The sequence below is a fragment of the Crotalus tigris genome, unplaced genomic scaffold (assembly GCF_016545835.1).
Source record: "Crotalus tigris isolate CLP2741 ecotype Arizona unplaced genomic scaffold, ASM1654583v1 scf7180000017536.10889498, whole genome shotgun sequence".
In the NCBI taxonomy this organism is placed as follows: Eukaryota; Metazoa; Chordata; class Lepidosauria; order Squamata; family Viperidae; genus Crotalus; species Crotalus tigris.
In genome coordinates, this window is record NW_024096460.1 from 148,076 (window position 1) to 174,891 (window position 26,816).

The following is a 26,816-nucleotide window of genomic DNA, read 5'->3' on the forward strand; positions in this document are numbered from 1 at the left end:
TACAGCAAATCAATTACTCTTTTCCTCTCCTCACACCCCAAAGTATCAAAATGAACCTAGACTCCTTGTTCCAGCAAATCTTCCTCGTAGAACAGAAAGCTGAAGAAAAGAGGTGCCTGATGCATCAAGGTCAGGGTCTACCCTTATTTAATTAAGATTAAGAAACAGATACTACACAGGCATCTTTATAAGCGGGGAGGCCTAAATACATAAAGCAGGCTTGCTGCTTCAGACTGATCTGTGATATAAATCCAGAGAGGCCAGTATATAGAAGCGCCACAGATTACTTCATCTGATGGTAAGAAGTTACTACTCAAAGGAGGCACAGTTTTTGTTGTTGCTGTGGTTGCTATTGTTGTTATTATTGGTACTCATTTTGTCCAAGTTTTCCTGATCAAACTTTCCTGCTGTTTCAAAATCATGGATTTTTAAAAAAAAAATTGGCACAACATGGTAACTTTAAATGTCCCTTTGAGACTAACTACTTGAATAAAAGAACATCACAGCAATCAAGAAGAATTACGATATCCTAACAATCCTTTGTATTGTTCAATTGCCAGATGGTAAAGTGTTTATTTCTGTAGGGATTTGGGACTGATTTGAGAGAACTGGAAAAATGGTGTGTGTGTGTGTGTGTGTGTGTGTGTGTGTGAGAGAGAGAGAGAGAGAGAGAGAGAGAGAGAGAGAGAGAGAGAGAGAGAGAGAGGGTGGGGGGAGAGTATTCAAAGATTCCTGGTTCACCAAAATTATTGTAGGTTTTTATTCTCTGGATTGATCTTATTCCAAATGCAGGACAGTCTATTGGGTTCAGAAAAGATTGTATTATTTTTCCTAAAACTGATTGGTGCTGACTTATTCACCGTGGTATTCATAATAAATTTGCTACCATAAAATGTTCATTGATCAAATATTTTTGAGATTTTTTTAACTATTTCATGTTTATGAAAAAAGAAAGTTTGTTTCCAAATATGTGTCAAAGCAAGAACATCCAATGTCATGGTTCCGACAATATGTTTGATGTATAAATGTTAATTTTATATTGCAGTAAAACAGGAGATAAGCAAAAATCATGAAAAAGCTAATCAAATTACACAACAACTTGGTGAAGAAAAACAAAAACTGGAAATTGAAGTAAGAGTAATGGTTTTTTTTAAACTAATGTTTTAACCTTTGATATCTTTTACTGTTTTCTTTTTGTTATATATCAACTTATTTATATTAAAAACAGGTGGAATTAATAATGATACATATGTGTTAGTGTGCAGAGCATCTCTGTTTTATAGTATCAGCAATGTTCAACAGGATTATTGTAAAAGCATAGAAGATATACATGAACTGAACATAAGCTCCTTCAATTTGCATGCTCAGATTGTGAAATTCTGGACATTTTCCTAGTCAAATTTAGAAAGAATATAATATCACATGAGGGAGGGAGAGAAGGAGGGAGGGAGGAAGGAAGGAAGGAAGGAAGGAAGGAAGGAAGGAAGGAAGGAAGGAAGGAAGGAAGGAAGGAAAATTCTCTTATCTTTGGTATTAAATTTTGTCATGTTTCTTGATAGTGGTTAAATTTGGACATCAAATTCAGTCAAAGTGTTGACAAAAATGAACCAGATAACAGAAAATATTATCTATTAATTATGTTTTGGCAATACCTAATATGTGAATAATTGAAACTAAAAACAATTTTTTGATATCATCCTTGCAGCTATTCTAGAGGAGGATAAGATAAGCTATGTTTTAACTTATCACAGTTATCATTTAAGGAACCATAAGAAGTGCTCTCAAGCATGTTTAGAAAAGACTTTCAGGAATTCTTAAAGAAGAAATAAGCATTAGAAGACTCCCAAATTTTTCTTACTTCAGTTCTTTGCAAATTTAGAATTTGTTTTGATTGCATATGTTTCCATTGGAGAGTTCTTCAAAAAAAAATGGGCAGATCATTTTTCCAGATCTTTTCAGACCACCTTGAAAAAAAATTAGGAGAAATCACAATCGCAAGAACTCAAGGGAGTTTTTTTAGATTAGTCTGAGGCAGGATTCAGAATTTTCCATCTCTGTAATTTCATTTCAATAGTAAAAAAATCATATAGATATAAAACCTATAACTGCCTATTTAGTTGTAAGTCTAAAACTATTTAAAATCAATCTGCTTTCAATTAGAAGACTGTCCAGTTATATCTCATTTTTTAAATATCTCTTGTGTTCAACGCTAAAGATTATAAATAAGTTAAGAAGATATAATACAAATATACAGAATCCACAGAGTTTATGAAAATAATGTGTTTTAATATTCTTGAATTTTTCAGGATCTCTCATTTAGCAGTAAACTATGGTCACAGAACAGGAACCCCTTGTCCTTTCTGCAAAATTACAAGAACCCTATTGCCATTTTTGCCAGGCAATGACATTCATTCTGTTGCTGCTTATAAAATAATTTATGACAATCATAATTCCACGTGTACATCGCTAATTTGCTATTGACTCATTCTGATTTACAGTTTTGGTTACTATGGCAGATACAGAAGGTTGGTGAAAGTGGGAAAACAATTACTATGAATTACAAATGAGGAAAACTAGAAAAGCATTCCTAAACCAATTATAACTTTAAACTCACATAATTAATTACGTAAAGGTCAATGAACATTAACTTATATATTTGGCTCAATTTATTTTTCAAAAGCCTATGCATGCATTCACAATCCTGGAAAAGCCAATATGCATTACTTCTGCTGGATGAAATAAATTCAGTTCACCATTATAATTGTCACCACTTATCAGTTTTGGGATAGTGAAAAAAGTCAAAATATGTTCTTCTAATGCAGTGTGTATTAAGTTGACTGCACTCTAAATTGCATTTCTGGATTGCTCTACAAATTTTATTTCTAATTTTCATGCATTCAAGACATTATAAATATATATGGAAACACAGAGAAAAAAAGCTCATGTGGCTGAACTGCTTTTGAGCAAGGAAGTATACATTTTTGGTATGTTCTTGTGAAAAACTAGGTAGCATGTAATTAGAACTTTGAGTTATAGCATTTCACCTTTCAAGGTTCAGTACTTTCTTTTCAAAAATGCTGCTCTCAAGAATATATTGCGTAAGTAGTCTAGGACACAGCTGATCTCACCAGTATAATCCAATATAAATATAGTCGTTCCTTAGCCAGCATGTCCCATTTCTATAATGACCAAAGAGACAAAGTCCTTTACTAACAGTGAGTCCTGGCTGGGAGATGGAATGTTCGGTTTCTCCTTGACAGTGAGCTATCTCCAAGGCATTTGCAATCAAGCAGTCTCAAATGTAAGGAGAATTGAACCAGAGAGAAAGTTTGGCAGCAAGAGGTTTGGAAGACAAAACTTGGATCTGCATCTCAAGTTCTTCTGAAATAGAAAGGTTATCTAAATGCAGGATCCCTACCTTTTTAAAAAGACTTGATTTATTTTGGTCAGTTGGAATGGAGGGTGCTTTTCTCCTACATGACCAAAACAGAGGTTGAATATCATAAGAGAATTTTTTTTTTTACTTATATGCGGTCTGATGATACCTTGGAGTACTGTGCCCAATTTGTCAGTGTAAATATATTTGGCTTTCCACACATGTCAAATCAAAAGTCTTGTTTCTAATCTATTTTGTCCTTGAACTAGATTTTAGCCTTAAATGCTATTTAAACAATTAGACCTTGATTTACAACCAAAATGGGAGCAGAATTTCCACATGATATGCTTATAAAATGCAATATCACACGAGCACATCATGTAGTGATGGCAATCTTGGCACTCCTCATTGCCATTGTTAACTGAATTTCAGAGGTTTTTAAGGACTCATCCCAATCTAAGCCATTCAGGCTTTGTCCCTTCCAGCCCCAAGCCTTGGTAAGATAAGAGACTTTCTCCTCTTCAGCTCCCCCACTGCCTATCTCCCCAACCCATCTCTGCCCTTTTGGCCACCCTGAACCCTGAAGGGTGGCAAGCAGCCCCAGAATTGCATAGCTCTAGGGCTGCTTACCATGCTGTGTCTCAGTAGCCTATTGGTGCACCACAGCTCCAGAGTTACAAGAAGCCTCTGAGCCATAGCACAATGAAAATCTGCAAAAATCCCTGGAAACCTCATCTGCCCCAGCAGCATGACAAAAGACACAGTTGCCCTGGAAAAACTCAGCTACCCAGATTGGTCCCAGACATAGTCACCTTTGTCACCTTGCACTTCAAGGCCTCCCGGCATACTACACATTGTTTCCCAGCAGACTTTTGCCATCTTCTTGCTCCCACTGAGAAGGCATATCCTCAACAGGCAAGGCAGTTTCGGGTCACATGAGACCATCTTCCTGAGGTCTTGCAAGGAAACTGTCATGGGCAACCTGGGGAAGAAGGCCTCTTGCAGTCAGCAACTGCCTGTCAATGGGTCAGGTCAGGCATGCATGTTCAGCATTGGGACCAAGAAAATGGCAAAGGTCAGCTAGAACAGCAGGAGCTGCAGAGTACAGGAAGCCAAAAGGGCATACGAGGAAGTAAGATACAGTAGGTGGGAGGGGGAGAGATGAGGTGCTCCTAAGGTCGTAAGTGTGAACAGGCTGGCAAGTACCTGAATTTTGATCACATGACTACAGAGGTGCTGCCATAGCCATAACTTCAGGGACTGGACATGTCCTGTCAAGTTATTAAGCACCACTGTAGCCTTAAACAGTAATTGAATTAATGGTCGTAAATCAAGGGCTACTTGTATGTAAATCTGCATTAGTTATATTAGTCAGTTGCCAAGCATCTGAATTTTGATCATGTGACTGTGGAGACGCTGCAACAGTCGTAAGTGTTACTTTTTTCAGTGCCGTTGTAATTTCAAACAGTTACTAAATGAATTGTGGTAAGTCGAGGACTAACTGTAGTAACCACAATACATATTAGATAAATAAATAAGTAATACAGTCTTGAGTTTTGTTAAATCACACAGTGTTAAATTCAGAATGCATTAAGCTTTAACTAAATTTCTACCTCAAGTAGGGAAATAATGAATATAGCTTGTGGTGATTTGACCATATATTATTAAGATTGCTTTGCATACTTTTAAGAGATAATAACATTTTTTTAAAAATGTGTTTATATTGGTTTTTAAAATCTTACAAAGATCTTCATATGTATAACTCTGTCTAACAAAAAACCATAAAAAATACCACTTGTTTTTAATTTCTCAACTAGTATTTTTTTTGTTTTGTTTTGTTTTGTTTATAGGCTCAGTTGCTATCTGAAAAGCTCTTTAGCTTGGAACTTTTCAAAAAACGGAAAGAGAGTTTAGAAAAACAAAAAGCTGATCTTCTAAGTCAGAAGAATATTAATCTTGAAGCATATGTATGTTTCCAGTGGTAGCATTTTAAATATGTACTATTCAACCTTTTTAGAATTACACTTAGCCCAAAGATTTGGGGTTCTAATGAGGCAACAATTAATGGGTTTCGAGCCCATAAGTTCAAGATAATTGATTTTTACAATTAACTATGATAATTTATTTCCACAAATAAAAAAAATAAATAAATGTATTATTTAACACAATCATATTATTATTAGTAACTAATAAATTGCTACTATCGGTTACTGAAGTTAAGCAGGTAGGTAGATAAGTGGGTAGGCAGGTCTGTGAAGGAACCCAAGGCAAAATAACTTTATGTTATTCTTCTTAAGGAATTTAAGTTCTTGATTCAAATGATATGAGCTTAAAAGGATAGATTGTTTTAAGAGAAAGGCAATTCATTCTGTTTTCAATTAAGGATATAATGCTACTTATTTCCTGAGCATTTTCATGCTGGCAGTTTTCAGTGAATGTGGTTGCTATTATTCTTGTAATATTAACAAACATAAAATATATTTCTTATAAGGAAATGTACTTTGAAATAAATTATACTGAAATCAGTTGAGATTGTTTATGAGAAAATGCAGTTTAGGCCATGCATCAAAAATAAGTGATTTTTCCAAATATAAGATGAATATTTTTTATGCTCTTAAAATGCATATACTTATGTTTATATTCCATTTCTAAGATCAGTACAGTAGGTGTTATAGTGTTTTGACATATCCCTCAATATTTATTTTCTATATATCAAAATGTATATTTAAAAATAATTTAAGGTTAATTTTTTCATTTACACTTTTTTTAATTTTATGACATAATAAGAAAAATCTAAAGATAAGAATTGCTGAAGAAGATGAAACATTTTTGAAGGAAATTAAAAATTTTAATAATGAATATGGGTTAATATTAAATCGGGAACTTGTAATTAAAAAAAGAGTCCAGACTGAAATATGTGAACTAGATGAGAAGGAAAGTCTTCTGAGAAAAGGTAGGCCTTCAGTTTAAACATTTTATCTTACATTACTGGAGAATATAAATGTTTGTATTAAAACTCTCTGGCAAAATAGATTTATATTTTTTCCAGACTTTAAAATTTTTATTTATTACAACAATTTGCCTAAAGTGAAAAATGGTACATTATACAGTATTGAAGCTTCCTATCTGCTGCAGAAAACTAACTGTGGATTTTGACACTCTATTGTATTTATGTAGGATATATTGGAGGCTAGATTTAAGTTATTATTATTTATCTTCCAATCTTCCATTTGTTATTGTATCCTACTGCATCCTTAATAAATACTAGAATATGAAAACAATATTAGTTGTATGTAAGGAGATATAGAAGCATAGCCAGCCGCACCAACTTGCTGAAGAACAATTTCTACCCATGGGCTGTCAGACTCCTGAATGGGAAATAACTCCATGTATGATAGACTTGCAGGGCCGGTGCATTGTGCAATAAGTTCACATGGTGTAATAAGATGGTGGGTTTGCTGTCACTGTGAGTGGTGTTGGGGGGGTGCACAAAGGGAGGCTCAGCCAATCTCATTGTACACATGTTGTACTTTGACAATAAAGGTTGATTTGTAATTTTTTTTTAACATTTGCAAATCCCAAAGAGAGTTTTTTTAACATTTGCAAATCCCAAAGAGAGTTAAGAGTCAGTGTGAGCTGTAATTAGCATAGATAGCAGACAAGTTGATCATTTTTCATGTCAAGTTGATCATTTTTCAGGATAGCTTCACTGACATTCTTTCATTGCCTTCTCTATGAACACTGAATATTAACCACAACAAGGATGGCAGCTGCAACACACAATATTGCTGATAGGATAACTGCAGCAGTCGCACACAAGAAAGCTTCATGACAGCAGTAGCAGTAGCAGCATCTAGCAGCAGAAGGTCTACCAGTTCATTGAGGATATGTAACTCCTAAGAACTGCCACATTGGGACAATTTTTCTCTTGTGGCATATAGTGTTACAGACTGACAGTTGGATAAAGATGTTAGATTGTAAAATTATTCCAACAGAAAATCAAAAGCACCAAAAAAAGTTTCTTCACCCCAAAGAAAAGACATATCATTAAATAATAAACATGAAAAAATGCAACACTGAGTATACATTTTTTTTAAAAAAAGTTTTAATTATTAGGAGAAAGAATTACAGATTTTGTCATAAAACCATTCCTGCTGCTAACTGAGAAATGCTTTCTTAAATAATATCATGGAATGGAGGAAATTTTGAATCATATGCTATATACTGCTTTGATCAACAAGTACTAATAGAGTAGGATACCATATTATGTCCTTTGGGATAAGAAACATTATTGTGCTTAGAAACACTTACAGCAAAAATACAAAACAAAACCACATTAAACTACCACATTTACTAAAATAAGTATAAAATTTGTATTAAAAAAACTTTTGAAAGCAAAGTGAATAGAGGCAAACTTTAATTTCACAGGTAGCGTGTTCAATAGTTTGATACAACATAATGTGTCCATCAAATGACTTAGATAGGCAGACACTAATTTTCATATCATTTTTATATGAAGGTAATTATTCAAATAAAGCTATATAATTGCAAACTCTTGTATGAGAAAATGTGAATTTTAAAATGAACCAGTGAGAAGCAGTAGTTAAACTAGTGTTTCACATGATTCAAACCGTGCTATTAGCTCTCCAACACACGATTAACTAAAACAGCATCTGCAGTGCATCATTGCTACTAAAGAAATTATATATAGTGTTTTTCTTCTATTACTTTTCTCTTAGTTGGGAGATTAACTTTTGAACACTTATTGTTTTGTTGTTGATATTTTATTTTTTGTTCACATTTAGGTTCCAATTAGTCACATTTTTCAAATTAATATACTTTTTCCTATAAATGTACAACTATCAATAAAAATGCACAAAGAATAAGATGTAATCCTGTGCAATAGTTAAATTATGCATATATTGTATCAGTTGGAAATAATTCTATATGTGATTATTAAATGCAGAAGTATACTGTATATAGTTTCTTGCAGAACTAGATTTTATTAGTTTCTTTATATAGTTCTATTTCAAAATATTCAGAAAGAGCATGCCATAAAGTTTTGTAATAAAGATTACATTGTTAATAGATTTCTAACTTGAAAATTATTACTTTCTTAGAAATAGAATCAATGGAGCATGAAACAATTCAATTAAAAAGATTTCATCTACAGAAGAATGAATTAAAGCAGGATTTATCTACTCTACAGAGGAAACTCAGAGGTATGTTGCTTACCTGATGTTCAGCTGATTTAATGTTCAAGCATGATTTGAGAAATAGAGTTTGAAATTTATCCTCACTGGAAGACATTTTATGAGAAAGTAAAAAATATCATATATTCAATTATTTTAAAATGACTACATAATAAGACATAAATAAACAAATAAAATAACTTATCCTGCACTTCTTGGCAATTTTAGCAAATTTTATTGCTAAAAAGGGAAATCTTTTTTTTTTTTTTTTAAATGAAGTATAGCTTCTCATTTTTTCTATAAGATATTATAACGGAACCCACAAAATAAGCTCTGGTTTTTCGCTTTTTACTCTCATACTGTTAAATGTATTTCATTCTTTATTATCAACAGATTTAACATATATTGTGTTTTATCAATTAGTTTTATGAATTAATCACATCCTAATTTAACTTTAACCTTATAAATTAAGTGTATTGTAAGCTCAATCTCCTGAGCTTCCTCTCTTAAAGCTTCTCTTCTATTTTTAGTTCAAACTATTGATTCATATAAGTCAATATTACATTGCCCAAGTGGAATCTACCAATGCCAGTTCAACTGGCTGAATCATAAATTCCAGGAACTATTCTTTCTATAAATATTAAGACTTGCTACAATTGGTATGTTGTGAATAGAAAAGACACAGGCAAATGGTATCACAAGTTTTATGAAGTTCCTCCTCCTGGGCTGTATTGCATACACCTCACTTTCCCAGGAGGTTCAATCTAGTTAGCAGTTGACAGTAAGAGCTCTACCCTAGACCTCTTCTGTAATTAGCTGCTACTATATTCGATTCAACTAGAGTAGTTTGTCCAGATAGGTCTCTTAGTAGTCCAGGTAGCTTCCCCCATGGTCTATAGGGCTTTTTTGATAACCTTACCTACTGCATTTCTCAAGTTACAGACCTCTTGCTAAGCCTCGCCCAAAAACTGATTCTGGCATTACATTACTAATCCATATAAAAGTTCTTCAAAGGCTGCTGCTGTTGCTGTTTTACTGGTGGTGATTTGGACTCATTCAAATCCTACTGTCCTTTTCTGACCTTGATGCTGCTTTAGCTCTATTTGTTCTGACTGTGGTAGCTTTGGACATACTTAGCTGGCTGCTGTTTCCTTCTGTTTGCAACTGCTTAACTTTCTATTCCGGGGCTTAAAGCAAAAAGGCTCCTTCTTCCAAAGACCAGCTTTTCTTATTGTTTTCTCCACCCATTCTAAGCATTTAAGGCAGTGGTGGCGAATCTATGGTATGGGTGCTAGAGGCGGCACTCAGAGCCTTCTCTGTGGGCACGCGCGTCATCGCCCCAGTCCTAGGCCTTCAGCTGGGTTTTATAAAACCTTTTCGCTTTAGGCCTCTGCCGCCATGTGCAAAAAAAAAAGGTTCAATCAGTCAATTTCAACTTCTAACGGGAAAAAAAAAGTTCTTGCAAAGTTGGAATTGATTGATTGAACATTTTACTCCCACCCAGTCTGCCATTACCACTGCAGCCATGCCCACCCAATTGGCCACACCCACCCAATGGGCCACACCCACCCGGCACTCGATGATGCATAAGTGGGTTTTGGGTTGCAGTTTGGGCACTCAGTATCTAAAAGGTTCGCCATCACTGATCTAAGGAAAATCCCCATGCCTGATACCCACTACTCCCATTTGGGCTGTAAATCCTTGCTTTTATCTATTTGTTTTATAAGTCTAGGCAGGTGGAGTCATTTATATCCAACAGAGGACATGCAAAATGTCCCTGTACCTCCTGACCCAGACCCTTCCCTTCTATGCTTGACATTCAGGAGTCTGCATTCATTGCCAGAAATGACCAGGATTTCAGATGAAACCTTCTTGCCCCTAATCTGGTTTAACTGCAAATTGAACCTTGGAATTTTGGTATGTGGAGACTGTACTCCACCATTGGTCTGGAACTGCTCAAAGAACAAATCTATTGAGTTTATTGTTGTTTTTTAAGTATCTAGTATAAATGGATAATAGTTTATTATAAACTATAAACTGTCATTTTTTTTCTAGATTTTGAAAAAGAAATAGCAGAAACTAAATCTCTCACAAACTGCTTAGAATTAGAAAAAATAACAATTTCTGAAAAACTTCAGACCGATCCAGAATATATAAGGTAAAGACACTCTTTTATAATGTAGCAAGTTGTATTAAATATTTACTTTTTTGCCAAGCATAATGGATTCTTTTCTGCCAGGTTTTCTTTCTTATCTTCACAAGAGGTTGAAACATAAATAAAATTTTATAAATATACCTTGCTTCAGTTTTTGTGTGTAGATAGAGAAAATGATTTGTTGATGCATACATTACAAAGAAACTCTAAATGATAAGATCCGTTTCAGGTCTGTAAGCCTATGATACAATATACACTACAACTCACTTTTGTATTATTTATTCTATTATGGTAAGTTAACTTTTGTGAATGAAATTGTCATCTTTTTTCTAAATAATATACTTCCTTTAGAGTATTTTTTATTATTCTATCATTTCACATTCAGTATAGTATAACGAGGAAAGTGTTATTGACTTTTAAGTACACATGTGCTGAGGATCAAGGTTACTGTACTTACTATCCTAGAATTTGCAATTAAACCCTTGTGATAGGGCTAAAAAAAAGTTTAAGCAGAGCTAAGATGTAAAGGGTATATACTTGAAAAACACTGATATGTTTGCAAGAAAAACTGAAAGTGATGTATCATTTTTCAGATTAATGAACATTATGTAAAATAAAGGTTTATAAATACAATAGAAGTGGTATATATGAAACTTAACATAACAATTTTAGTTTCTATAATTTAAACTTTTTGCGCGCTCCTGTATTATCTTTAAAAATCATGCATTTTATGTTTTCCCCTTAACAAGAAAGGATCTGTGTATAACTTTTATTAATTAACTATCTGATTAATTATCCTCATTAATCTGTTACCCTGCTTAACTGTGTAAATTAAGTTATGTTTGTATGACTGGCACATTAACTCTATTAGTTTGTATCTCTGATTTCCCACAATTTCTATTGATTTTTTTTAAGTGATATTCAATCATTTGAAACCATGGACAAACTATTTTTAATTAAATTAAAACTCAAAAGTGCACATTATTCAAAAAGCAAATAGTAGCTCTAAAAAAGGGAATATAGAGCACTGCTGGAGGAATATGAAAGATGATTCTGGCCAAATACAATTTAGAGCTGCTATTAAGGCCTTTTTATGATAGTAAGAACAGCAATACAGTGTTATTTCTCTTTCCTTACTGCGTCTGCAATGCGCCCAGTGGCCCTTTTCTATATCATTCTTTATTGTAGTCAATAAAGCACATGTAAATGTTCTTTTGATATTCTTGATATATTTGTTTCATGATCCAGTGTAGACATGCAATATGGTCACAAATGCCATGACTCCTTCCGAAACAAGGTTGAACATCTGGTAATTCCTTATTGATGGGCAGCACTAGATGCTGTATGATCTTAAGGAAAATCTTGCCAGTGTAAATTATGAGTGGAATTGTGTAGTAATTGGAGTAATCCTTGGAGTTGTCCTTTTTTGGTGATGGAATGAACACTGGTTGTTTCCAAACCTATGGCCATGTACTTTTTTCAAAATATCTGACATAAGGCTGTGATAGTTATGGTGGTATAGGCTTCAGCAATTCTGCATGGATGATATCAAGAATCCATATTGATACCTGTAAAAAAAATACCCAGAAGGTCAGAAAACTTTGTAGATTGATTTATATATGAGGTCTAAGGGTCATTCCCTTTCCTAAAAAGTTTTAATTCTAACTATTATGAACATTACCCCCCCCCCCAAAAAAAATCACCTATCTTTTTCTTCCCTCATTTCTTCATTTCAGAATAATGGTTCTGTGTAGATAGATAGATAGATAGGCAGGCAGGCAGGCAGGCAGGCATAGAGTTATTTCCTGTGGCTGAGAAAATGATGTTTCTCAAGAATCCTTGAGGCCTTCTGTGAATTTTATAGAGAAGGTGAAGCGGGGGAAATTTGTTTTTGACTGATAAAGTTGGAGAGCTGTTTCTGCTGTTCCTTGTCTAGCTGGAGGTTAACTTGATTTAGCCTTTAGAGAGGAAAAAGCAATGCTGAGAGAAGAAAACAATAGCTTTTGGAGAAGAAGGAAAGAGAAATAGACCTGAGAATTTATTACATAGGATTTTAAGCTGAATTCAAGAGAAATTTGAGAGTCTCTACTATGAATCATTGCAATGTCTAAAGCTTGCTTCCAGGACAGAGATTTGTGCAACATATTTAGAGATGAAGAAATTAATCTTTGAATGATACCTTCTCATGTGCCAAGAATCATTACAAATTACATTAACTATCATTACATTTTTGCTATATACTCTACAAATTTTCAGCTGATCGTTCAGTGTGATAAGGAATACATAATGAGTGACAAACCAGCACTGACTGAAGAAGATATAAGTAAACTTGAGAAGCAGAAATTCAGCAGAAAAATAATTCTGTTCCTATCAGTTCATTCGTTGTTTAAATGATTTCCAATGTTTAATCATTTATTTTATTAGGCCAGGAACAGTGTGGAATCTTCTTAATTGAGATTTTTATTTTTTGAACAAATAAGTTAATTAATAAGTTAGCACTAAATTAGACCTAACCTGTGGTAGATGTATGAATTGGTGTCCACTATATTTATTCCTAGTGATAATGTGCAGCTTTTTAAATGATATTTCAGTAATCTTTTGATCCTTAACATCCGTCTTGTCTTTTCTTTCTACTTTCATTATTTTCAAACAGACTTTTTACTTGTAGTGCATAGTACTTGCTGAACATAGCTTTAGGAGAACAGTCAATCTGGTCCTGTTCAGGAGCAGTTGTTTAATTCTTACAGCCTGTAATATTTTAATTACCATCCTCAAATCCATAATGCAGTGATATGCAATATATATTCTTCCTCTCCTTTTTCACTGGCCACAATTCACACCCATGGTTTGCCACTGGAAAAATAATTGCTTTAAATATATTTTGATTTTTGTTTTTCAAGAAATTTCATTGTCCTTTACAATTTTGTTTAAGTTAATCATTGTCTTTGATTTTTCCTTTAGCTCTCTGAAACAATATCCATCTTTAACTATTCTTGAACCAAGAAAATAAAACTATTATTTTCATTGTTTTGTGGTCAGTAACAAAATTACTGAGATTTTTCATAGAGTTGATGAAATAAGGCTTCGTGGTTTACATAACCTCTTCCCTCTTTGTATTTAAGATTAACCCAGACCCATTTTTTGAACTCTGTCATACTATATTGCCTGTACAAATTAAATAGTTTTCAGAAAATACTTACTTACATAATCAGTGTCTCATTTCTTATTCTATATCACTCTGTTTTAATAATGTTAACTCTTACAATAGCTTTTTTATATATAAAGATTAGTGTCAGAAGAATAATCAGCTCTTTTGCTATGCCCAATAGCCTAAATACATTCCATATTTTGGCATGATCCTTAAACCAAATATGTTATGGGTTTGTTTTTTTTCAAAGACTGGAGAGAAAAGAGAAAAGGGGGGGGGTTATTTACTATAACATTTTCTAAAATATTCACCTTAGCAATTCAAGCAAAAACTGTGATCTTGCCCAAAGATTATAGTAAGCCTTGACCAGAGACATGATATATGCTATGCCTGTCTGCATTTGAATTCATTGTCTTGTTTTATATAGCAAAATGAAAATATTTTAAGGAAGAGAAAGAAATTTATTTACTGAAATTTAAGAAGCTTTTAAATTAACTATTACTCTATAGAGGTCTTTATAAAATCTGACTAGGTTAGCAAAACATTCTGATTCCCTCTACTATCCTCATATATAAAACCATATAAGTGGAAGATAGCATCAAAATGCATTTTCAAGATACTTTCTAAAGCAAAACACACATTAAATAGATATATTCTACAATTATGCTAATAAAGGAAAATAATATTAAGGATATAAAGAAATCCTTAAAATGCTGAGAAAAATAAAAGGATTATATATTAGCAGCTATTTTACTCCAAAATGTTTTAATTTAACACTAGTTTACACAAGCATCATAGGAGAGTTTCAGGAGGTTTGTAGGTCAACTAGTCCAAAAGCAGCATTACAGTAACAAAATGCACTGATAACAAAAATCCACAAAGCCTGGAAACTGGGATATAGCTTGCTTTGAAAAATGGCCATTACCCTTCTGGATTATACGGTCATGTGCCAGCACAAAATATTGCCTTATTTCCTGCCCTGAAAAATCAATCGTTAGATTTCTGTTTACTACAAATACATTTCAAGAAAGCGTTAACAACATACACAGCTTCAAGGTCTTAGTTGTGAAAGCAAAAATAATATATATCATAAAGCACATTTTTATTCTTAGGAAAATGTATTTGTTCAATATAAATAGTTTTAGAATAAAGAAAAGTATTGTAATCAATTAACTATTTTCTATTTGCAGTATATGTGATGCCAATGTTTTGTTAGAAAATGAAGTTTGCTTCAGGAAATACCAGCTTAAACTAGCTGTTTTGATTTGCTAGTGTCCTTTTTGAAATTCCATTGTATGATTTGATTTATTGGCATATATAATGCTATAATAAGCAGGTGACATATTCAATATAGTTCATATTTTAAAACTACTTCCTTTTGCTTAGAGCAATTCCATGTATCTTAAAAGCAACATACATCTACCTGTTGAATTCTGGAAAGTCAATTCACATAATTTTTCATTCACTAATTAATTACCAATATAGCATATATTAGAAAATGTTTCCAAACACTTTCAAACAAGTTTTGTCACTGTTCTTTAAATATGTTTGAAGAACAATTGGTTTCCACAATACAATGTTGAATATCAACCCACCATTTTGAAGGAGAATATCAGGAATCTCTTTGAAGTCCTGAATCTCATGATTCAGAATCAGAAGGATTATTGAATGTACTTAAATAAGTAATTAATCAAATAAGTCAATAAAGGTGAAAAACTACCAAAAATGAGGAAAGAGAAGAAAGCAAACTGGATGTCAGAACAAACTGAAAATTGTCAAGAGAAGGGAACCTAACACCATTAAAGAAAAAGTTCTCAGAGATGAGCTTAACAAAAAGCTTCAGAGAGCTATTAGAAAGAGACAAGAAGCAGTATTACAATAACATTTGCAAAGACACTGAAAATGGAAAACAGGCAGGGAAGAACAAGGAAAAGATCTCTGAACCCAGAAAAAGGTTCTAAAGCAAATTGGCATGATAATATACCTTAGAACAGGGGTCCTCAACCTTGGCAACTTAAGACTTGTGGACTTCAACTCCCAGAATTCCTCAGTCTTAAAGTTGCCAAGGTTGAGGACCCCTGTCTTAGAAAATATTCCTCACATACCAGAACCTCTCTTGCTAGAAGATGAATTTAAGTCAGTAAGTCATTACTTCCCCAGCTAGCTTTCTGGAAAAGACCGTAATGCTGGGGGAAAAATGACCAATGGCAAGGTGGATGGATTTATTTACAGTGGAAATTGGTATAATGTTGAAGGCCTGGCTAGAGATAGATCATAATGGAAGAAATCTATTCATTTGGTTATTAGGAGTCAAAAACAACTTGATGGCACATAATTAAATATAGAGTACATTTATACTAAAATATTACCATAACTAGAAAGAGCTGTAATTTGACCTTGCAGATTATAACAGGCTTCCTCTCAGAGAACTTCAGAATAGCATCTGGGATTCTCTGTGGGGGACACTCTAGGTCCCAAGCTGGAAAAGATACCAGTGAGAAAGCTCGGTTTTGAACACTACTGACTGCTTCTCAGTATATGAGAGCCCCAGAGAGGGAGATCTGATCTGGTAAAGGATAAATATAGACCTTGGACTAAATTTTCTTATTAGAACTCCTCTTTTCTATTAGGTATTACTTCAGTTATAAAGGACTCAATCTTTACATCCCAGCCCAGGCATGTCAAATTCGCGACATCATGTGATATTGCGCAACGTAATGCGACTTTTTCCCCATTGTCGGCAATGGAGTAGGTGCGATTTCAATATGATGCATCCGGCCCACGGGCCGGCAGTTTAACATGCCTGCCCCAGCCCTTCAAATCTTGTATTTTCACATCCATGATTTACAGCAGTTTTCATATTCCTAGTATGTATACGTCTAAATTACATTTTCAGACAGATGAGCTGTATGTCACTACTCCATTTTTGGTCTCTTGTTTCTTTTCTCATGTTTTAAAATAATTCCTTTCTAGAGACAGATTAGGTAGGAAGAATTGTTCTGATTGAGATGTGAGTTGCTGCAGCATTGGAATATCATGCTTTTTATTTCATTGATGTGGGTTCTGTTTACTTGATTAATCTAAAATATTTTTTATGTCTTATTATTGGAAAAGAAACCATATTAATGAAACCATAGAATAACAAAGAACACTGCATTCACAAAAATCTGCAAGGAAATATTTCCACTAGAGCTTAACAAATCCTTCATATTAGTGGTAGGTTGCCTAAGGCCATGATTGTGTTGGTTTTAAGCAAATATTTTCAATTTAATTTAATGTTAATTTTATAAGCAAGGAAATTTTCATCTCTGGAGTAATCTCTGGGATACAGAATGAATTTCTGTAATGACAACTGCTCTTTGATTTCCTAAAACTTTTTATATCAATGCACAATAGAACCATTATAAGTGAGAGATGTGTCAGAGTTTCTATTATGGACTCCAGTTTCAGTGTTTGTCATCCAAAAATAAAAACTTACTCTAGGGTACATTGTGATGTTGGAATTTCACGTGGGAATAATTTTCTTTATTCAGATGCACATACAGGAAACTTAATTTAGAAAAGCTGTTGATCCATTTGTCATTCCCTGTAGATTTTAAAACATTGAGTAGTATTGGAAAATGATCTCTCCCTTCTGTCACCCAACAGCCAGGCAAGCTTTTTCAAATCTAAATCATTTTAAAACCTAAATATATTTATACAATTCAACATCCTAATTTGTCTTGCAAAAATCTTATGGAGCAGTTTCCTTTCTTTCTTTTCATTCTTTCCTGGGCTTGAGCCCCATTGTATCTTCTCTTTACTGCCTCTAATTCAAATCTAAATGGGCTGTTTATCTGTATTTAGATTGTGATCAGCTTCACCAACTGTCACACACTCGGCTCTCCCTACTCTCTTATGAGGACAAAACAAACTCTCTCCAGCTGACCTATTGGATCATTCCCTCCACATGTGGAAATTGCTACCCAGCCCCTCTTTATGAATCCAGGTTGAAGGTTTGATAGCAGAGCACAAGCAGCATGAAGGAGGAAATCTTTAGAATTAGACTAATTTGTCTCTCATCTCCCTTTTCTCAATGATCTGTCATTTTAAAGTTTCTTCTTCTGCCTCTCTTATCCTGGACTAATTTTCTCCCACTACTTGCTTTAATAAACAGTGACTCAAACAGTGACTGCCATTCTACCAATGTTGTGACCAATTCTGACTACAGCTGATTTCCATAGAGAGACAATCAGTGGAGATTATGTTGTGATGGAGCTTAGGAGTCCTTTGTGAAAGGAATTTGAGTAAACAAGATCATTACAGGAGAAAGATAACTTACACTTTCTCTTCTTCTAAGCCAGTTGCCTCTATTCTGGGCACATGCAGATGAATTGCTGCTTGTAAATTCCAGGCTTGTTCCAATAAGAATGCAATGATGTGATAAACAGGCAAATCTGGTGTGCATTACCGATCCCTACTGGAGCAACAATTATGTACCCTGTTATAAAACTGTTCACTCAGGTTGTGGGTCTTATAATAACAGGTCAGGAAAGGATAATGACTATGGTAATCTATAAAAATATTGCAGTGATTGCTCTGGAGGGGACTGGTTGCCAAGTATATTAAGTTGGTCTTTAGAGCAAACTAGCACTAGTTACCTAACTGACCAGCAGTAGCTCTTCAACACATGGGCATATGTTGAAACTCATATTTACTTCAAGCAAATGAGTTGCAATCTAAATAGACATTAGGAAGGAATTAATATTCTGACTTTTGTTTTGTCCAAATCATTGGTTTCTGATAAAACTACAGATTGTAGCTTCCCTGCTAGATGAGATCATAAATCATACCTATTCAATGAAGTTAGATATAGTCACATGAGGTTAGATATGGTGATTTCCTGACTGCAGATATGTAACATATATTCTTACAAACCTCCGGGACTGATTATTTGACCCTGCATAAATATACTCTTTAAATTAATTAAACCAGTTTCCTCCTAGTTGTTACCCATTTTACTGCATATTTTAACTGCAGCTTGTGTATTTTGGTTTCCTGTTTTGTTACCTATGATATTCACAACTGCTTCTGTTACTTAGACATCCAGGCACACAGTTGATGCATAATATGTACATTTTTAGCTATTCTGAATTTAGTGAGAAGATTTTATACCTCTAGGAGATTTTTCATGTATGAAAAAATATGTCCCTGAAATTTGAACATTATAGCAGAATAAACTGCAGCAATATGAAGAACTGTAATCAGATCTTAGGCAGGATTTATTTCTTCTGATTTGAAAAAACTGGCCTGATGAGAGAATTTGTTTTCTTTAACTTAATGTTTGTGTTCAGAGTCTTTGTTTGTTATTGGGGAATATTAGCTTAGTTTCAAGTAAAATAAAGGATAATAATTTTTCTAAAATCTGTCTTACTATTATTACAGTTGAGTCAGGAATATCAAAACACTTCTGGGTTGAGAGCCCAGCTGATCCTTTCATCCCACCGAAGTTTATCTATCTATCTACTTGCAGTTGCCTGCTTTCAAACTACTGGATAATAGGAGCACACTGTGACAGCAATTGGGTCTCGAACACGAGTCTGTCCAATTGTCAGCTAAACATCCTAACCTTGTGAACCACTGTACTCCTGTATCAGAATTGCTAAAAGTGATCTATCTACCATGGTTCCCCAAAAGTAAAACCTACTCTGAAAATGCCCTAGTTTGATTTTTGGGGGTGGGCTTAACATAAGCCCTACCTCAAAAATAAGTCCTAGTTTTGGGGCGAAGCACATACCTAAACATCAAGCTAGGTGGGGGTGTGGAACTGCCCCCTGTGCCCTGCACCCACTTACCTTGCAGCCAGGCCTCTCCTTGCTGGTCCACTTCTTCTGCAGCTACCCCAAGCCTGCATTTCACAGTCAGAAGCCTTTCCAGAAGGCCATTGCAGCCGCAAACCAAATTATGGATTCAATCCATAGCTCGGTTCTTCAAGGCCTCTATAACTGAGAACTGAGCTAAGGACTGAATCCATAGCTCGATTCTCAGCTACAGTTGCCTTCTGGAAAGGACTTTGACTGCGAAATGCAGGCCGGAGCTCCATTCTCAGCTGCAGAATGAAGCTGCTCCATCAGCTGCAGAAGTGGATTGACTGGGTTGGGCTATCGGTACTAGAGGTGAGTGGAAAAGACTCCCCCTCCCAAAATAAGACCTGGTGCCTCTTTTGGAGCCCCCCCCCCAAAAAAACAGATCTTATTTTCGGGGAAACATGGTATGTTTGTGTACATGAATGCTTAACGCCAACAAATATGCATAATATTTGCATATGTGTCCTTTGGGGGGGGAATGATCATGGAGTGTTATAATAATAAATGAAAGCTAGAACATACTTATCTAGTTTTCATAACCTAACTGCTTTTTTTCTGGCACTAAACTTCATTAATAAGACTGTGAATCCAACTTCCTTGGTGTGCTATGATTAGGAGTTTGACAGTAATCTTGGAAAGTGGATAAGTATACTCCAGCCCTCATTTATTAGTGAGTATATTACTGAGGACTCTCTGTGAGCTGCTTGATCCTTTTTCTCACAATTGCCAGTAGGGTATAGATTGCCTTATAAAAAAATCTACATTGGATAAAGGCATACTTACAGGGAAACTAGTTTTTGAATTAATGTTTCATTAAAATAGCCATCTTTAATTCAGAACTGCATGCTACCATTACGCTCAACAGAATCCGTATGCATGGAAGTAGCATTCATGCAATAATGTACCATTCTCTAAACAGAAAGCTTGTGAATCTCATTAGTATCTAATATAGCTATAAAGTCTCAGCCAACATCCCATGTTCTAACTGATATACTGTACCCAGAACACAATACTTTCTTATATAAGCTCACTTAGCACTCACAAAATCCCAATTTCTGGGATTTCTTGTTCCCCTATTATTATGAATGGATTTGATACAATTTTATAATTAACTTTCATTCTGCAGTCTCCTGACAAGTATGACAAGCAGTGCAGTATAACTTTATTGCTGCATATACTACGGGCCATTAAATGATCTGAAATAGCCTTTTCTTGGTCCAGCAAGTATCTACTTAAGCTACACATGCAGCATACTACATAATAGGTAGTATACTGCATGTGGATTCTTGGTTTTTAGATCTTTTTAATTTCTTGTAGAAGAGATGCTACAAATATTTATTTTTCTCACTTCTATTCATTTTTCTGTTGTCTTTCTTCAATTGTCTTCTATCCTTCTATCAGGTCGAAATTCTAAGACAAGTTCAGAGGCTGCAAAAAGAAAGCCAGAATAAATTTAATATAACTCCCATATTTCAGAAGGTTTTTTAAACTTATGGTACCACTAAAATTTGCCCTTTGTATTATAAGATCATATATTAACTTGTCACCAATGGAATTAGTATCACTCATTCAATTAACTTTTCAAGTAATCTCTATGCTAGTAAAACATTTCATGTAATATGATGTCCATGCATTATACATTTAAATTCTTTTTGAAGATTTAGTTCAAACATATCCCTTATATAGCCTGTATTATTAAGTAAACTGTGGTATATAAGGTGTTTTCTTTCTAAAATTGAATTGGCTAGTCTGCAATTAAAAAAATATTTTATGAATTTAGGTAACCTGATTCTCAAACTATTTCAGAAAAATCAGAATTTTTTTATGAATAACATTTTGAGAATAACTTGCCATGTGCAACTAAAGAACATTAAGGACATTTTATGACAAATATTCAGTGTGTCACCTGAACTACGATTCTATCAGCAATCTATTAGGAAGGATAGACTTATGCTTCATCTTTAAAAGTTTGTTTTGAAAATGTTATTGTCCTGCTCCTACACGTTTTTGTATGTGAATTCAATACTCTCCAATAAAATTTAAGCTTGTTGCCGTGTTCTGCTCAGAACAGAACAGAATAGAATTCTTTTCAACTGGTATGCATTTAAGATAGTTGCAGCATCCTAGGGTCATGTGATTGCCATTTGTAACTTTCACAGCCTGCTTCCAACAAGCAAAGTCAGTGGAGAAGCCAACAGGAAGTCGTTTCACATGACACTATGCTTAATGAATCAAGCCAAGTACCATAAAAATGCTTGAGCTGCCATTACCCAGCCATCGTATAGACATATTTTTGTCTTGTGGCAGAATGAAAACAGAAAATAGGAAGCTTATAACTCTAGCAAAATATTCTGAAGCCAATGCCTGTAGAACATTTTTTCTCATTGTTATCATATGATTATATGGTAGATTTATTTACTTATTTAAATGTTGAGGCTACTTGACTCCCCAATGACTTTGGATAGTTTATAAATGAAATAACAGATATAAAAAAGAATATGGCTGACCACAAGAACAAATATTTAATCTTTGGTTAAACTAAACTAACTAAAGGGGGATAAACAACCATCTTCTCCCAAGGCTTGAGAGATCCAGCCAGAATAAATTATACAAAGATCTGTAATACAAGTTTAAGACATAAACATCATTACCCCTGCTCCCCAAATTATTTTAATTTCTACATACTGCTAATCTTTTTCTGAAACTGCCTTGTGATTTCTAGGGTGTTGAATATAGTTGTTACCTCATAACACATTTTGGTTGCAATTTATAATTGTATATTAATGCATGACCCACCAATTATTGGGCAGCTTTGTAAATTCCTGCTAAGATAATCAAGCTTAAATGAGGATTAGGTTTGCAGTTAAGAGGAAGCTGACAAGTTCACCATATCAGGTGACACGATATTTTTCTTTCTTAATATTGGCACAGGCTTAAAAAGCAGTTGGAGAATTATAAAGACGATGAAACGGAAAATGCCTGTGAGGCTCTTCAAATGGAAATTGAATTTCTGCAGATGGTACACTCTTTTAACTTAACATGTATCATTATGGTGTGAGGTGGGGAAATAGATTCTATTATCTTGCACATAAAATACTTCTTTATAAATAGTGTACTATCAGGCAGGTAGATCTACAGGCCTTATAGACAGTTATCTGTATTTCCCATTATACACATGTCACTCCTTTTACTAGAATCAGTATGTTGCTCAAAAGTAGTTTCTGGAAAGATAGGAAATCCATTTTATTGCTTGTAGGTTATCCTTAGAAATCAGATTGGTCTTTGTTTTCCATCTTGGGTAATTCTGTCTGTTTACTTTCAGTGCCCTCATGCAATTCATTGTTCAGGATAGACATTCAACTCAGTCTGGAATATCTGAGCCCTTTAGTCCTTGTTAGTGTAACAGCTTCAAACTAAACATTTGTAAGACCGTGAAAGAGCAATCTAAACAATGGGCAGACCACAATATAAATGGGAACATGAGGCAATTATATTCATAGCAATGCAATCTGATGTCATGATTAAGAGACCACAGCAGCTAAAATAACTGAAAATTCAATTATAAAATAGCATAGGATTTCACTTTTAAAGCAATGGTGGCCAAATTACAGGATGGAGAAGTTGATTGTACAGTAACTTGGGCAATTTGTTGTTCTTCCACTTTTACTATTCCTTTTCCTTCTCTATCTTAATCATCAAGACTTTTAACCCTGTTCTCATTCAGCCTATCTAGCCCTTAGCAGCTTTAGTCTCTTTTTCACAGTCTTCTACACATACATTGACTGACAACTGGTTTCTTAGAGACCACTTAAAGTTAGAATGGAAATCTCCCCCCCCCCAAGGTACTTATAATCTCGTTCCAGAGTTCTAATGGCCAGCCCCGTTCTCCTGGTTATGGGACCATATTTAGGGCACCTCACCACCAACCTATCTTTTCAGCTGTTTGCAGCAGCCATGGTGACATGATTGTAATTTACAACCTTTTTGTCAAAAAATATTTATTTCCAGTTTTCAGTAAAAACACCCCATAGTAAACAATGGGTTTGCTTAATGACCTTGGTGTTTGCATAACAAATGTCACAAACAAGGTTGTAATGTCAGGTGAGTCATGTGGGTGACCTGCTTTACAACCATCACACCTAATGGCCATAACAGGGAAGGTCTTTATGGTTGTAAATTGAGGTTCATCTGTACAGTTGCTATAGAGAACAGCAGCCTCATCTTTGTATACATTTCCAGTTGCAACAGGAACACTAGCTATAAGCAACTGTAATACACACAAGGAGAAACCCTTTATATACTGGTTGAAGATGCAGAGACAGATGGATGACACAGAAGTGATTTAAGTAACTAGATAAAGCTATTGGAGTGCATTGCTTATTATATAAGTTTATTATATAACAGTTATTTATTTCATCACTAGAATATGTAGTTAATTAGTACATTTCTAATTGGTAGAAATCCCTTTCTTCCAAAACAAAATAATAGAACTCCCAACCTCCCTCTTCCCCTTCAAGCTGAAAACAGTTCCAGCTATTGGTTATTCATACATACTTCTTTCATCTGCAAAATAAAAGAGATACCTGCAATCTACCTCGTAGTTGTTCCAAATGATAGAGAGAACAAAGTCTTCCATCACATTCAAACTGACAAAAGATAACTTGGCTTCCTTTAATGTGCTGCTCATGAAATCAAAACCTTCCATCAAATGCTAGATGCAAGAAAGCAGTTATAAGAAAATGACTTGCAGATCCCAGACTATTTCCTTTGTCTCTTTCATAAATAATCTATCAGTAGTGATGGGGAGCAGGGCAAAGTCCCCCACCCCTTTCTGCTTACAATTCAACCTGTCAGCACTCTGCAGAATTTATTAGGGATTCAGGTTTATGTTAGTAAATATCAAGTAAAAATTAGTTTGTTATTCAGTTTAAAGTAAGGAGCAAGGAACTTCAGACAACTAATTATTCCCACTCTGTTTTCTTTTCTTTTCTTCCCTTGCAGGAATTGTTACAAAAAAAGTCTTCAGCCAAATAAATAACGTATTTTGAACTGATTCAAATGTCAGAGGAGCAGAATATTGTAGTATTTGGAAAAATGCTACTTTTATCATCCTTATTGGTTAAATTTATCATCCTCTGCTTTTCCTGCTAGCAGAGCAAGGAGTCTGCTTTTTCACTACACATATTGTATCTTTGCTTCTGGATATTTATTACCACAAATGTCTAACAACTGTATACAAATCATTTTCTTTTCGCACAGTGGGATTTTTCCTTGGTTATGTTCCCATTCCCATATTCAACAGTAAAAACCTGTCTACATACTGTTTTTATCAGTTGTGACAGAGGCATTAACAGTTTCACACAGAACATAGACATTATCGTTGTCATGTAGTATAGTTTTTTTAAAAGTTGGAAAATATAAATGAAGCTGATGCTTCTGGGACAGTATAACTTGCTATTTTTAATAAGTTTCTCCTGACATTTAAATGTTTCCTTTCTTTAAGGTTAAATAACTTGTGAAACTTTGAATTTCACAATATCTCCAATGTAATTTTATTCCAGTTTTCACATATCTGTACTTACGTTGCCATGCTACTTTATCATTTTTATTATGAAATCAATTGTTACATAAATAGCCAATATTTATACTAATATATATTTCATGGGGGAGGGGTTAACCAATGCTCACAATTGGTACTTCAATTCATTTCACCAGCTTGAAATTTCCATCTTTCTAAACTGTTTAGTATAAAAGTTCTCACATGTTAATTGTATATTTCTAATGTAATATACAATTGATCAATTTGGCAACATATAAATAATTGTGATAATAAATAAATATGGCCAAGTTATGTTATATTGTTATACTGTGTACAGATTATGCATTGCTATGGTTATGCATGTTTTACTATGGTAACCTTTTTTGTTTGGTCTGTAACCATTACCTAGTTAATGAGCAATTATAATTTTTAAACTATTCCTGAAGACAATTTGTTTTGGCAATTAAAGATAATATAATACATGAAAGATCAAAATTATATAAAATTTTATATACATTATATAAAAGTTGAATTATATAAAAGTTGAAAGTTTGCCCCTAACAGTTTATATTACAGTTTGCATTGAACCAATTCAGTTTTGTTCTGTACCTCTGTTTAATGTTAGGCTAAATTTATAGTCTGAAAGATAAAAGGTTAATTAATCATGCAAGGTTCATAAAACCAACCCTGATAATTCCATGGAAGTTCACATCTGTTCCATGTAGTGTAGGAAGACCACAAGCTGTTCACAAAAATATTTGGTCTTCCAAACATCTTAACAGTCTTTGTAAATACTTGTTTTAAATAATACTTTTGCAGCTTCTTTTCAATCCAAAAGATGGATATTTCATCATACATTAGTTTTTGATCAAAGGGCAGCAATCTTTAGAGCCAGACACACTAATGGAATTCTGAAGACATGTTATGGCCATTCTCATAAAGTGCATAAATGGGGGGGGAGCTTATCTATTCACAAAATGGTAATGTAGGGAGTCAGTACCCACTCCCCAGAGAATGAAATATTTTGGGGAATATTAAAAAAGGCAGGACAGAATATTTCCCCTAAAGGAGAAAAATCTTAAGGAAGGTAGAAACCAGCTCCAGTCTCCCTTTCCTCAGGCAGAAACCTGAGGCCACTCTTTAGAAATGCAGATTTGGTAATCCATTCAGAAATACTGGGGCACAGTATTCATAAGCAAAACACTTTCAGCAACCACAACTGATGGGATTAAGAATTTACATTCCCCATCCAACTCCAAGGACAGGACAGGACCTTTAGGACATAATAGGATTAACCCCCACCATTAGAATACCAAAAGGGCACACTCAAGCTCAGATCAAAGTACATTGCACAGGAACAGGCACCTCAAATACAAAGCCCAAAGAAGGTATAAAAACCCACCTACTCTCAGCTCCAGTTGGTCAGGTGTCTCAGAACTTCATACTGTTGCTGGTTCTGCTCATCCATAAACAGGAACCTTCTTTCTTAAGTAGCCTTCATTTTTATTTCCAGTGTCTTAGCCTTCATTTTATTTACTCCCGGCTTGGAACTGGACCCGA

General features: G+C 34.3%; 1 protein-coding gene across 1 annotated transcript; it reads left to right on the top strand.

Annotated features, from left to right (window-relative positions):
* On the top strand, positions 1-25,401 carry CCDC172 (coiled-coil domain containing 172). Its single transcript, XM_039352086.1, has 8 exons — positions 1-129; positions 1,046-1,131; positions 5,227-5,343; positions 6,164-6,329; positions 8,497-8,598; positions 10,624-10,726; positions 22,649-22,736; positions 24,719-25,401. The coding sequence occupies exons 1-8, from the start codon at positions 51-53 to the stop codon at positions 24,749-24,751; spliced, it is 774 nt and encodes a 257-aa protein (XP_039208020.1). The 5' UTR covers positions 1-50; the 3' UTR covers positions 24,752-25,401.
* The last annotated feature ends 1,415 nt before the right edge of the window (positions 25,402-26,816 follow it).